This window comes from Acinonyx jubatus, chromosome A2, assembly GCF_027475565.1.
Source record: "Acinonyx jubatus isolate Ajub_Pintada_27869175 chromosome A2, VMU_Ajub_asm_v1.0, whole genome shotgun sequence".
NCBI classification, from domain to species: domain Eukaryota; kingdom Metazoa; phylum Chordata; class Mammalia; order Carnivora; family Felidae; genus Acinonyx; species Acinonyx jubatus.
The window spans coordinates 47,199,874-47,212,477 of record NC_069383.1 but is presented as its reverse complement, the minus strand read 5'-3'; the positions used below and the strand labels follow the sequence as shown (position 1 = coordinate 47,212,477).

The window sequence follows — 12,604 nt, the reverse complement described above, 5'->3', positions numbered from 1 at the left end:
CCCTGCAGGTGTTAGCTGTTTTCTTCCTTTGACAGGGTGATTTTACCTAATTTTTTAATGTTCTCAAAATGCATTAGTGGGTGGTTCAGTCAGTTAAGCGTCTGACTCTTGGTTGCGGCTCAGGTCATGATCTCGTGGTTTGTGAGTTCGAGCCCCACACTGGGCTCCACGCTGTTAGGGTGGAGCCTGCTTGGGACTCTCTCTCTCTCTCTGCCCCTCCCCTGCTTGCATTCTCTCTCTGTCTCTCTTTCTCTCTCTCTTTCTCTCTCTCAAAATAAAATAAACACTAAACAATTTCTTTAATGCATTAGGTTCCTCGATAAGCTAATCATGTAATTACCATAGGACCCAGCAATTCCATTCCTGGGTATACAGTGAAAAGATCTGGGTTCAGACAAGACCTCATACACACATTCACAGCAGCACTATTTGCAATAGCCAAAAGAGAGAAACATCCCAATGTCCATCAGCTGATGAATGGACAAAGAAAGTATATAGCCATACAATGGAATGCTATTCGGCACTAAAAGGAAATGAGGTGCCATAGATTCCACAACATGGATGAACCTTGAACACGTCATGATGAGGGAAAGAATCCAGACACAAAAGGCCACATACTGTATGATTCCATTTGTGTGACATACCCAAGACAGGCAGACCCTTAGAGACAGAACGTAGATTTAGCAGTTGCCAAGGGCTGGGGGTATGAAGAACGGGGAATGACTGCTCATGGGTATGGGTTTGCTTTGGGGATGATGAATCTGTCCTGAATCTAGACAGAGGTGACGGTTGCACAACATTGTGAAGGTACGAAAGGCCATCAGTGGCAAATTTTACATTATGTGCATTTTCGTGCAATAAGAAGAAAGTAAGAAAAAATAAGCCATCAGGAGGGATCTCTGGGGGAAATTGCGTAGGTCACAAATGCTTATTAACATAGTGTTGATAGAAAGAGTGAAGTTATCATTATATTGATCCATACCTACTGAGGCCCTTACCCACTAGAGAGATTCAGATAAATGATCCCCTGCCATGCCCTCAAGAAATTCACATTCTGTTGGAGAAAGGGAGGAGAGGCAGACACCTAACCCAACATTTCAGTCTGGCGTTCCCAGCAGTCATGTCAGTGGGAAAGTGGCTGGTTAGAAATTTGCTTACATCTCGGGGCGCCTGGGTGGCTCAGTCGGTTAAGCGTCCGACTTCAGCTCAGGTCACGATCTCACGAGTTCGGGCCCCGCGTCGGGCTCTGGGCTGACAGCTCAGAGCCTGGAGCCTGTTTCAGTTTCTGTGTCTCCCTCTCTCTCTGCCCCTCCCCCGTTCATGCTCTGTCTCTCTCTGTCTCAAAAATAAATAAACGTTAAAAAAAAAAAAAAGAAATTTGCTTACATCTCAACTCCTTTTTTTTTTTAACTTTCATGGTTTGAAAATACAAAACATGAAATTTTCCATCTTAACCACTTCTGAGTGTACATTTCAACAGCGTTAAGTATGTTCACATTGTTGTGCAACCCATCTCCAGACCTCCTTCCATCCTGCAAAACTGAAGCTTCGTACCCAGTAAACCCATTAAAATCGGACTACTCTCGGTTCCTCATATAAGTGGCACCCTCTAATATTTGACTTTTTGAGACTGGCTTCTTTCATTTAGCACCATGTCCTCAAGGTTATTCACTTTGTACCATCTGTCGGAATTCCCTGCCTTTCTAAGGTTGAATAATATCCCATTGTATGTATGTATGGCATGTGTTCACCCATTCATCCATCCATGGACACTTGGGTGGATTCCACCTTTGGCTATTGTGAATAACGCTGCTGTCAACATGGATATACAAATACCTCTTTGTGTCCCTGCTTTCAATTCTTTTGTGTATATGCCCGGAATTGCTGGATCATATGGTAACTCTATTTTTTAATTTTCTGAGGAACCACCATATTGATTTCCATCTTACATTCCCATCAACAGCACACAAGGGCTCCAGCACGTCCTCGCTAACACTTGTTATTTTCTGGGTTTTGTTTTGTTCTACTTATTTATTCATTTTTTTGATAGTAGCCATCCTAACAGTCGTGAAGTGGTACCTTGTTATGATCCAGTTCCTATTTTAAAAGAGTTACTGGGGTGCCCGGGTGGCTCAGTCGGTTGAGTGTCCAACTTTGGCTCAGGTCATGATTACACAGTTCGTGAGTTTGAACCCACGTTGGGCTCTGTGCTGACAGCTCAGAGACTGGAGCCTGCTTCAGGTTCTGTGTCTCCCTCTCTCTCTACCCCTCCCCTGCTCATGATGTCTCTCTCTCTCTCTTAAAAATAAACATTAAAAAATTTTAAAGAATAATACATAAAAGAGTTACTTTACATTTATGGCAAAACTAGCCACCACGATTTCCATTAGCAAAGAAACTTCTCCACCAAGTGCTGCCCTAACAGTACTGGATGGTTCATGTCATGAAATCAAAGGATTAGATGTCCCAAGACTGAGAGAATCCGTAGACACTGCCAGAAGCTAAACATCTATTACTGCCTTTGCGGAGGGCCGCAGGGCGGTGAGGAATCTGCCCTGGGCTTAATCTTAGCCGTGCCTGATCATCACTGTTGACCTCACTCGTTCATAAGCTATCTTCCAACATCCCACTCTGTTACTACTCCTATCCTTCTAGATTATTCCTTTATTCCTCTGAACTGGCAAAGGTGTTATCGTGCCTATAAAGCATCTCCCTTGGCCTACTCTGGTCCTTGGGCTATTTCTCCACTCACAGACAGTGCCATGCCTTCTTCCTCCTCTTCTGCCCTTTCAGGCATTTTCCCCCACCCCTACCCCATGGAAAGAGACCTTAGCAAGGCCTCCAGGGGACCTCCATGTCACCAAAGCCAGTGGTCAGATGTATTAGCCGCAGTCCGTCACACCCTCCTTCTGAAGCACATCTTCACTTAGATTTTCTGGCATCCCTCGCTTTCTTCCCTCCTTCCACTTTGTGCTTGCTGCCTCCCCATTTTTTGGCACACCAAATACTTTGGAGTCCTCTCTGGCTTCTTTCTTTCTCTGCTGCTCCACATCCAACTTACCAGAAAAATCTTGGGGCTCCTCCTCTGAAGTATATCTTCGATCTGATCTCTGTCGCCTCGTCTTCCGCCTCAGCCCGGCCAAAACCACTGTCATTGCTCATCTGGAGACTGCAGGCGACCTACCAACAGGCTTCCCTGCCCCATACTGCAGGCCCCATGATTTGTCTAGAGCCCAAGTCTAGTCAGGCCACCGTCTGCTTCAAATCCTCCACTGAATTCCTGTCTCATTCTATATCCATTAGAAATTCCCGGGGCGCCTGGGTGGCGCAGTCGGTTAAGCGTCTGACTTCAGCTCAGGTCACGATCTCGCGGTCCATGAGTTCGAGCCCCGCGTCGGGCTCTGGGCTGATGGCTCGGAGCCTGGAGCCTGTTTCCGATTCTGTGTCTCCCTCTCTCTCTGCCCCTCCCCCGTTCATGCTCTGTCTCTCTCTGTCCCAAAAATAAATAAACGTTGAAAAAAAATTAAAAAAAAAAAAGAAATTCCCACCTGACTCATCAGACCTACATGAAGTGCCCACCCAACCAGCCGCACTCCCCACAAAACCTCCTTTCGCTCCAACAGCACAGACAACTTGGAGCTTGTAGAAAACTCCAAGCGCACTCCCACCTCTGGGCTCTGGGTTCTTTGTACTTGCTGCTCTTTCTGCGGGACGCTTTCCCCTGATATCCATGAGACTTCCTCCCTGCCTCCTTTGGGTCTTTGATCTAATGGCGCTTTATCAGACACTTCTTCCCTGACCACTCTTTATTTGATAGCCCTCCCTGCCCCGTCACTCTTGTTCCTTCTGTTTTATCATCTTCTTCAATTAAGAAATGATTTTGTGGGGGCGCCTGGGTGGCTCAGTCGGTTAAGCGTCCAACTTTGGCTCAGGTCATGATCTCATGTTCGTGGGTTCCAGCCCCACATTGGGCTCTGTGCTGACAGCTCAGAGCCTGGAGCCTGTTTCAGATTCTGTGTGTGTGTGTGTCTCTCTCTCTGCCCTCCCCTGCTCACTCTCTCTGTCTCTCAAAAAAAAAGAATAAACATTAAAAAAAAATTTTTTTTTAAACAGAAATCATTTTGTGAATCTATATGGAGAGGGAGAATAAGTTGTTGACCAAATCAACAGAAGAGAGAAGGGGCCAGAAGCATATACACTAAGTGTGGAGAGTGGTTAGCACTCAGAGGTAGAATGCTGGGTGGTGTTTATTGTCCTTATGCCTCACTGTTTTGTCCAAGTTTCCTGTAACAAATACTTATTACTTTTTGAGCATTAACGCTAATTTTAAAATTCCAGTTTATTGGGAGGGACGCTTGGGTGGCTCAGTCGGTTGAGTGTCTGACTCTCAGTTTCGCTCTGGTCCTGATCTCACAGTTCTGGAGTTGGAGCCCCACAGGATCTGCACTGTCAATGCAGAGCCTGCTTGGGATTCTCTCTCTCCCTCTCTCTCTCTCTGCCCCTCCTGCACTCATGCACTCTCTCTTTCTTTCAAAATAAATAGGGGCGCCTGGGTGGCTCAGTCGGTTGGGCGTCCGACTTCAGCTCAGTTCACGATCTCACAGTCTGTGAGTTCGAGCCCCGCGTCGGGCTCTGTGCTGACGGCTCGGAGCCTGGAGCCCGCTTCCGATTCTGTGTCTCCCCCCTCTCTCTGCTCCTCCCCTACTCATGCTTTGTCTCTCTCTGTCTGAAAAAGAAATAAAAACATTAAAAAAAAATTTTTTTTAAATAATAAATAAATAAATAAACTTAAACAAGAACTCCAGGTTACTGGGGGAGAGAATCTGATTGGCCGGTCCCTGGCCTGAGCACCTGTGGAGGGGAAGTGTGGCCCCACGGTACACAGGGTGACCCCACTAAGTTCCGTACAAGCGGATGTGGTCCAGGAAGGAGTGGCGGGGTTCACACCAACCTCAACCATGATGTCATGGCGGGGACGGAGAGGAAAGGCCAGATAGGCACTTTCTAAGGTTTAAATCTGGCAAATACTAGAATTGTCATTTCCAGTGAAACCCGTCATTTGCTTTGGTTGGAGACCGTGAGAGGCCTCCAGCATCGGAACGAAAGGGCCCTTTGAGGTCATTCAGACCAACTCCTTCACGTACAGCTGAAGAAGCCTGGGCAGAAATCGAGTGCCCTGCCCCTGGTCACAGCTGGGGCTCGCACCAAGGTCTCTGCTCCGTGTCCCGTGTTCTGCACACCTTCCTACCCTCCCCCTGGTGCCACTTGGACCTCAGCTTGGGGAGCCCGTCCTGGCCCCAGGCTGCCAGTTAGTTGTGCTTCTCTTAGGAGTCCACCCTTGTGCTAACCCACCCCCCTCAGCATGCTGAGTCGCTGCAAGGCTGGCCGGAGTTCTGGAAGGCTCTCAGAGAGACCCAGCTTGAACGGCCAGCCCCGTCTGTAAATCCTCCCTGGCCCTTCTCCAGGTCTTGCAGAGTCCAGCCTCCTGTTGGCTACAGAATGATTTTTCCCCCCTCTGGCGTGAAAGTATTTCTGTGCCGAAGGCATCCTTCCTGAAAAATGTGACTGTCCTGGGCCTCCCCAGCTTTACTGGCATAAATACAGCTCCGGGAGCCCGCTCTCGAAAGGAGAATGTGATGGATTGAATTGTATTTTGTGAAATAATAGAAAATGTATATTTCACCTGTGCCCTCAGTTTCCGGCACAAAGCTCCTAGAACCCTTGTCATTTCCTAAGGGATAAGAATACTACCAGCACCTTTTGTTCAAATATTTGGTCTTTGACCCCGGTTCCTGACACAGAACTTCTGAATCCCTTGGAATATCCTGGGTGATAGGAACATGTTTTGTTCTAATGAGGCAATGCCTGGTGGGATCCTGGGTGGGGGTGGGTCGTCAGAAAGATGAAGCCATCATTAGAAGCTTGGAACTTTGAGCCCCAACCCCCTTCTTCCCGGAAGGGGAGAGGGACTGGAGGTTGTGTTAATGAACGATCACGTCTACCTACAAGGTGAAGCCAGCAATAAAAATCCCAAACGTAGGGGCTTCAGAGAGCCTCTAGGTTGGTGAACACATCCGTGTGTTTGGAAAATGGTGCATCCATGATGCACCCAACTCCACGAAGACAGAAACTCTTGCTCCCTGGGCCCTTCCTGACCTCATCCTATATACATACCTCTTCATTTCACTGTTCATCTTTATCCTTTAGTATACAATAAACCAGGAACCACCATCCCCCCCCCCCCCAAAAAAAGACAAAGAAAGTATCTCTATGCCTGCAAAAAGGCACAGGCTGGCTTGGTTTATGAAATAAACAAAGCTTTGTCAGTAACTTGGGGGCCATCTCTTTGCTAGGAGGCCTCAGCAGTGGTCACTCAGGCTGCTCTCAGGGCCCTAGACGCATGGGATCGGGTAGGGATATAAACTAGTTCTTTTTTTTTTTTTTTAATTTTTTAAAAAATCTTTTTAATGTTTGTTTATTTTTGAGACAGAGCATGAGCAGGGGTGGGGCAGAGAGAGAGGGAGAGAGAACCCCAAGCAGGCCCTGTACTGTCAGCGCAGGAGCCCGACGTGGGGCTCAAACTTACGAACCGTGAGATCATGACCTGAGCTGAAACCAAGAGTTGGACACTTAACCGACTGAACCACCCGGGCGCCCCCCAAAAAACCTGTATCTTAACAGATTCTTAAGATGACTTACATGTTCATTGTAGAAAACTTTAAAGTATTTTCAAGAGATTCAAAAAAAATAGTACATCCAGGAGAAATCAATATATTATTTCCATTTTTAAAATAGTTCCAGTCATCCTATTTAAACAATTTCTAGCCTGCTTTTTTTCTCCTAAGTTTCAAACATCACCCCAAATTACTTGGGCCTTTGTAAACATTCAAATGGCTACTTCATACCCTGTCCGAAATTGTGAACCCTGGATTTCCTAAATAGTTTTGTTGAACACAGGGTGTTATCAATATTTCACTGCCATAAATGATCTGTGATGAGTAGTTCTGCTTTTCAGTTGCTTTTTGTAAGTAGCACAGCAGCCTGGATTGTTTGGAGGGACAGACAATGCCTGTTTAATTCGGAGTCTGTGACAGAGGCAGGACAGAAAAGCCTCGTACTTCATGCAGCAAAGAGGCATCAGGGACACCATTTAGAACACGTGACTCACAGGAAAAGTCCCGGAAGGCCTGGGAATGTGGATTTAAAACCAACCCATATATATGCACATACACACATATATGTAAGTCAATGCCAAAAAAAAAAATCTAGCGGGATAAACACCAAGCGTTAAATAGTGGTGACTTCAGGATAGAAAATGGGATGAGAAGGAGGGCAGGCAAAGACGCACTTGAGGTTGTTTTGCGTTTTTATTTCCTATTTCCCTATATCCTTGGAACCTTTAATGAGAATATATTTATGTGTAACTCGTGTAATATTTAAACAAAGTGTATTTTATACTTGATCTTAGCCAAAAGGCCGAGAAGCGATTAAACAAAGTGTATTTTAGAGAACGAGTTGGATCCTCACGGAATGGAGCCTGATTTATTCAGCATATACTTACCTTTTACTCCTTTTTTTTTTTTTTTAACCAACCCCAGCACGGTGCTTGGCACATTTGGGCTACCGGACAAATGAGCGAGTCTGGAGGGGTAGCTTGTTTGGAGCTAAGAAGCGCTCACGTGCATTTAGACGACAGGCCTTAATAACCGGTTCTCCTTCCAGCAGACTGGTCGAGATGCCTGGGCATCCGGTCTGTGACATGGAAGCAGTGGGTGGAAACGCAGTCTAGGGCCAGGAGCCCGAAAGTTTCAGGTTGACGGGCTCATGTTACCCTTGATTCCTTTGCTGTTGCTCTAAGCGCCCGTGTAGTCTGCGTTTTCTCCGTGTAGTGCGTGGCGGTCCCCGGGCCAAGAGACGGTGAGATCGTTCTTCTTTCAGGCCGGACACCTGGTCCCTGGCTCCATGCCGAGGCGGCAGGGCAGAGCTCGGATGACATCAAAGGCAGAAATTCTCAGGTAACGCGTCCCTCGGGTCTCTGAATGTAAAAACCGGGAGCCCCCAGAAATGCTGAGCGTGTGCTTTCTCCTTGAAACTTTACATCTTTGCACAGACTCTTTTTTCCTCAGGGAAGACCATTTGGTGCAACCTTTGTTTGCAGCTAGAATGAAACGCTTACAGTTTCAAGCTCTGAAGAGTGAAAGGGGGAATCCCCATCACATCCAGAAGCAAGGTTGACAACCCAGAACCCCCTGCGAGTCATTCTGCAACAGTGCCCCCAATCACCCCCCCGCCCCCAGTTCATTCTTCCCTGGTTCCGATGGCTTGGGAAGCCTGGAGACAAAACCCTGTGACGTGTATCCAATTGAATTCAGATTCTGTATTGTCCATAGAATGCAGGGTATCTTAGCGCACCCATCGGGGTTTTTCTCCCATTGACAAAATAGCTTCTTTTGGCCAAATTTAGTCACAGTTCAAGTCCTGGTGGCTAGAGGAAAGCTGGGAAGAGAACCAGACAGGTTCTTGTGGGATAAGAGAGTCTTTGACAAAATGCCCTCCTTCTCACGCAAAGCAGCTTGGACAGACTATCTCCTGCCCCTGGGCAGAAGTGACATCTCTCACTGCCCACAACAGGGTCTCATCACTAAAGGCCCTTTATCACTTTGCAAACAAGCATTTGGTCCTGCCTTGGCCTCCTCCTGTTTCACGGTTCTGTGTGGCAAAGAGGGTGGCCTCCTGTTAAACTGGCCCCTTCTGCAGCCACATGGGACAGCATGGCAAGGGACGTGAGAAGGGGAACAAGGTCCTGGATGCTGGGATGATTTCCTTGCAGGAGGACGAGCACCCCCTTTTCTAACCAACCACGGCTCGTCTAAGAATTGTGATAACCACTCAAATGATCACAGGCTCAAAACTCGGTGTGTGGTTGCAGTGAAGGGAAAAGTGTATATGCATAGGACAAAAGACAGAGGGAATAGACACAGAATTAACAGGCAGGCACCCTGGGAGATGAGAGTTGATTTTTTACTTTCTTCCTAGCGCATTTCTGCAATTTCTGAAGTTTCTGCAGAGAATACATTACTCTTGTGGTCAGAAAAAATATAGTAATAATCTAAATAATAGCCCCCACATTATACAGTTCTTTACATTTTTTCAGATCACTTGCATATGTGATCTCCTTTGATCCTTTTAGGTACCTTCTGATGTAAGCTGGAGAGACGCCTTTAATGACATTTTTTTTCAGACAAGGAAACTGAGCCCCAAGGGGCTAAGGAACTTTCCCAAGGTCACATGCCCAGACTTCTGACTCCTTGTGTGGTGCTCCTCCCGCTGTACCTCTCTGCTTTTCCTGGTGTGTTCGAATCACCAGGATAGGAGTTATCCTCACCCTCAGGCACAGCCAGAATGATTAACCATGGTGCAGCGTCCGGTCTCTGGCCTCATGGCAGGCACACACTTAAGTCACCAGAGCCCATGAAAGTCTAGTCCAGGATGGATTGGGAAGTCTCTCTTGGGCATCCCGTAGTCAAGATGATCTTCTTTTACGTCTAGCTGGACACGGTGTGAATTCCTTTTCACTTCAGTGAGACAAAAAGCAATCACCCGGAGGGATCACAGGGTTGTAGAGAAAGCAAACTGCCCCAGGGGGCACTCTTCTTTTCTGGCTAGGAGGCCCCAGCGATCCATTCGAGGGTGGGAGACCTGAGCTGGAAATCTGAAGGCCTGGGGCCCTCTCTCTTTCCCATTGCCTTGTGTTGGGATCTCCCAGAAGTTCCTGGCTTTTCTTGAGTTTCTGTCAGGTACTGGTGTTTGGTCCCATAAATGTCTATAAGATGGCATTAAGCCTTCATTTGCCATCAATTACATGTCCCATTTCATCCCGTGTCCACCCACAACCCCCTTGGTAAAAATCAGCCCCTTGCGTATGATGCATCAGGCCCTGGCAGCCTTACGTGGATGCAGAAAGGCTTTGGTGCCCAGTCCCAGGGTGGGTTGTTTGTGTGTGAGGCGTCTTCTCGGTCCACCTGGTAATGTTCTTGTCTTTCCGCAGTTATCTCTAAAGACCCTCCGGTGAGAAGGCAGATGAAGCCCATGTCCTGTGAGCCACCTGGGGTTCCATACTGCCAGATGGGCATCCCCAGGACAACGTGTCTGTCCTCACCACACTCGAGTTGTAATTCAGTTGACACACAAGCTCAGAGTGGAGCATTTATTTATTGTAAATACGTAGTTTGCACAGGCTTTAAGTCAGTATGGTAGTCGACTTTTGAGTAATTTAAACACACACACACACACATTATGTTACTCCAGTTTTTTTAAGACGCATCTTGTCATCCATCTGTCGGTGCAGACAGAGCCCTGTCCCCACCCCGTGGTGTCCATTCCATGACTGTAAATATGCGTGCAGGCTGGCCCTTCCTAGATTCTGAACCGTTTCTAGAAGATTCCTTAGTTTGCAAGTAGTCCCGAAGTCGCAGTATCCATGACAGCTTCTTATTGGCATGATTCTATATTCTCATCGTACAAACCGCAAAATCAAACCAAATAATGCCTTAGAAATGATGCAGCTCAGAGAGAGTAGTGTAGCCCCACACCCAGACAATGCCACACAGCCTCCAGTGAACGAGATGCCACGTCTCGCTTCCGTTTTGCAGTACAGGGATTTTTTTTTTTTCTGCCTAATGTAAATATAACGCAAAATTAAGGCAAGAGTGGGCGTGGCCCCTCCAATGCCAACCACAGGGCCCTTTTGTAACTGAATGACCCTACAGTAGCCAGTGCTCTTTACCGTTTACAGTGCCCCTCCCCACCCACGTTCCCATTCCTCCTGTCCCACGAAGCCCCTAGCCCCAGTCCTGGCAGCCAGGGTAAGGCGAGATTTATGAGATTTTGGCATTTTTTTCTGCAAGTTGGAAACATACGTAACTCCTTATTATAGTCAGTTACAAAGTCTATCTCAGAAATGTTTTTGTTTTTTATCTTTCGCCCCGGGAGCAGGATTTCCACGGAAAATATGACACGAGAAAGTATAGACCGAAGCATGTTAGCAAATACCTGCCTCACATACCTGGTGCCTCACCCCCGCCCTTAGGGACCCTGGAAGCACCCGCCAGGCTTCCCTTCCCGTCTTCAGCTCCCTTCTGAGCTCAAGAGGACCTGACTGGTCTGAGAGCAAATCCCCCCTTCCCTGCCGCAGGCACTTCTCTGTGGGGGAGAAGGGTGGAAGTACAGCGGCCCCGAATATGGAACTGGTCTGGACGGGCTCTGACTGCTGTTCTCGCACCCTTTTTCTTGAGCTGGGAAGAGAACAGAAGTGTGTTTTTGCTTGCACCTGACCCCCAAATGCCCCCTGTTCTTGGAGGGGAAGCTATACCAGGAGAAGGACAGAACATAGAAGGAAACAGACTGACCCCGGGGTCTGTGCTCAAAACAGGTGGAGATGAAAGGAAATCGAGAGGGAGAGGCGGGCAGAGCAGTGGAAAAATTAATGTCCTTTAGAACAACCCTCTCAGGTGCTCAGACCTGAAGGACAGCGTGCCCAGACCGAGCCATCCAAAAGAGGTTTCCGGTTAGGAGGGTTTTGGCAGACGTGAGTGCATACACTCAGCTGTTGTCCAGAGTAAAGTGTAAGATGGCGTCCTACAACTGAGCAAGGTCAAGTGCCCTTCTCTGGGGAATCAATCATGCCAAACTGTAACTGCTAAATCAATGGAAAAGCAGCTTTTGCAGGTCATTGGCTCTGGGCATCGCCGATTTGTTTTACTGGCTCCGGAAGCTTTCCAAAAGGTCAGAATTTCTTTATTATAACGGCATGCCCTCCGTCTCCCTCCCGGTTGCGTAAAATAATTACAAGGGTTTTAATGATCACGATTAAGAAGGCCAAAGACAATTCCACCTTCAGAGTAGACTGACTGCCCTGATGAGGTGTTTATACACTCATGTTCCACGCCAGTGGGACAGAAATGAAAAATAAAGCCATCAAGGACAGAGGGAAGGGAGGAGCAGAAACCAAAAATTGCAATTAGGGAGGAATCTCAGGAATCTGGCATCACACCTCTCCTCGAGACCTATCACTGAATTTCACACCCTTCGAACTCACGTGGTGCCTGCCTCTGGCAGGACAGGTTAAGCCCCCTGACCGTAAACTTTTGCAGAGGCGACGAATCACAGCACCCTCACTGCTCTCAAGCGTCTTGCTAACACTGTCGCCTGTGCCCCACCCCCACCCCGTGTTTCATATGTATTTTGTATTTATTGATGTGCCCTCTGCAGACTCCTTTCTTTGTACCTAATAAACTTTAATAAGTGGAAATGCTTCTGCTCGTGTCCTTGTTAAACCCCGTCGAGGGACACCAGTACCAATCTAGGCCAACCATTTTTAAGGGTTAGAAGGGCTTCTATTCTAAGAATGACAGGGAACGGGAGATACTCACACGGGAACCAACACCTGCTGCAACATGTTGTGTCCGAAATGGGGCCTTTCTGTTCTGAGCTGACGCTTTTCACTAACCTACGACATGGTGTTTTCCTAGCTTTTGTGGCTCAATGGAACGGATGGGTATTTGGGAAAAGCAACCAAGGGAAAATCTTTCTCAAATGCATTTTC

General features: G+C 47.4%; 1 protein-coding gene across 2 annotated transcripts in view; it reads left to right on the top strand.

Annotated features, from left to right (window-relative positions):
• WIPF3 (WAS/WASL interacting protein family member 3) overlaps window positions 1-12,310 on the top strand; it is an 81,224-nt gene extending 68,914 nt beyond the window's left edge. Inside the window, exons 8-9 of one of the 2 annotated variants that reach the window (XM_053218268.1) lie at window positions 7,939-8,015; window positions 8,127-12,310. In XM_053218268.1, coding sequence (XP_053074243.1) covers window positions 7,939-8,015; window positions 8,127-8,162 — 113 coding nt within the window. In that variant the 3' untranslated portion in view covers window positions 8,163-12,310. The remainder of the gene's footprint in view (window positions 1-7,938; window positions 8,016-8,126) is intronic. The other variant, XM_053218269.1, reaches the window with a different exon arrangement.
• Window positions 12,311-12,604: the final 294 nt, after the last annotated feature.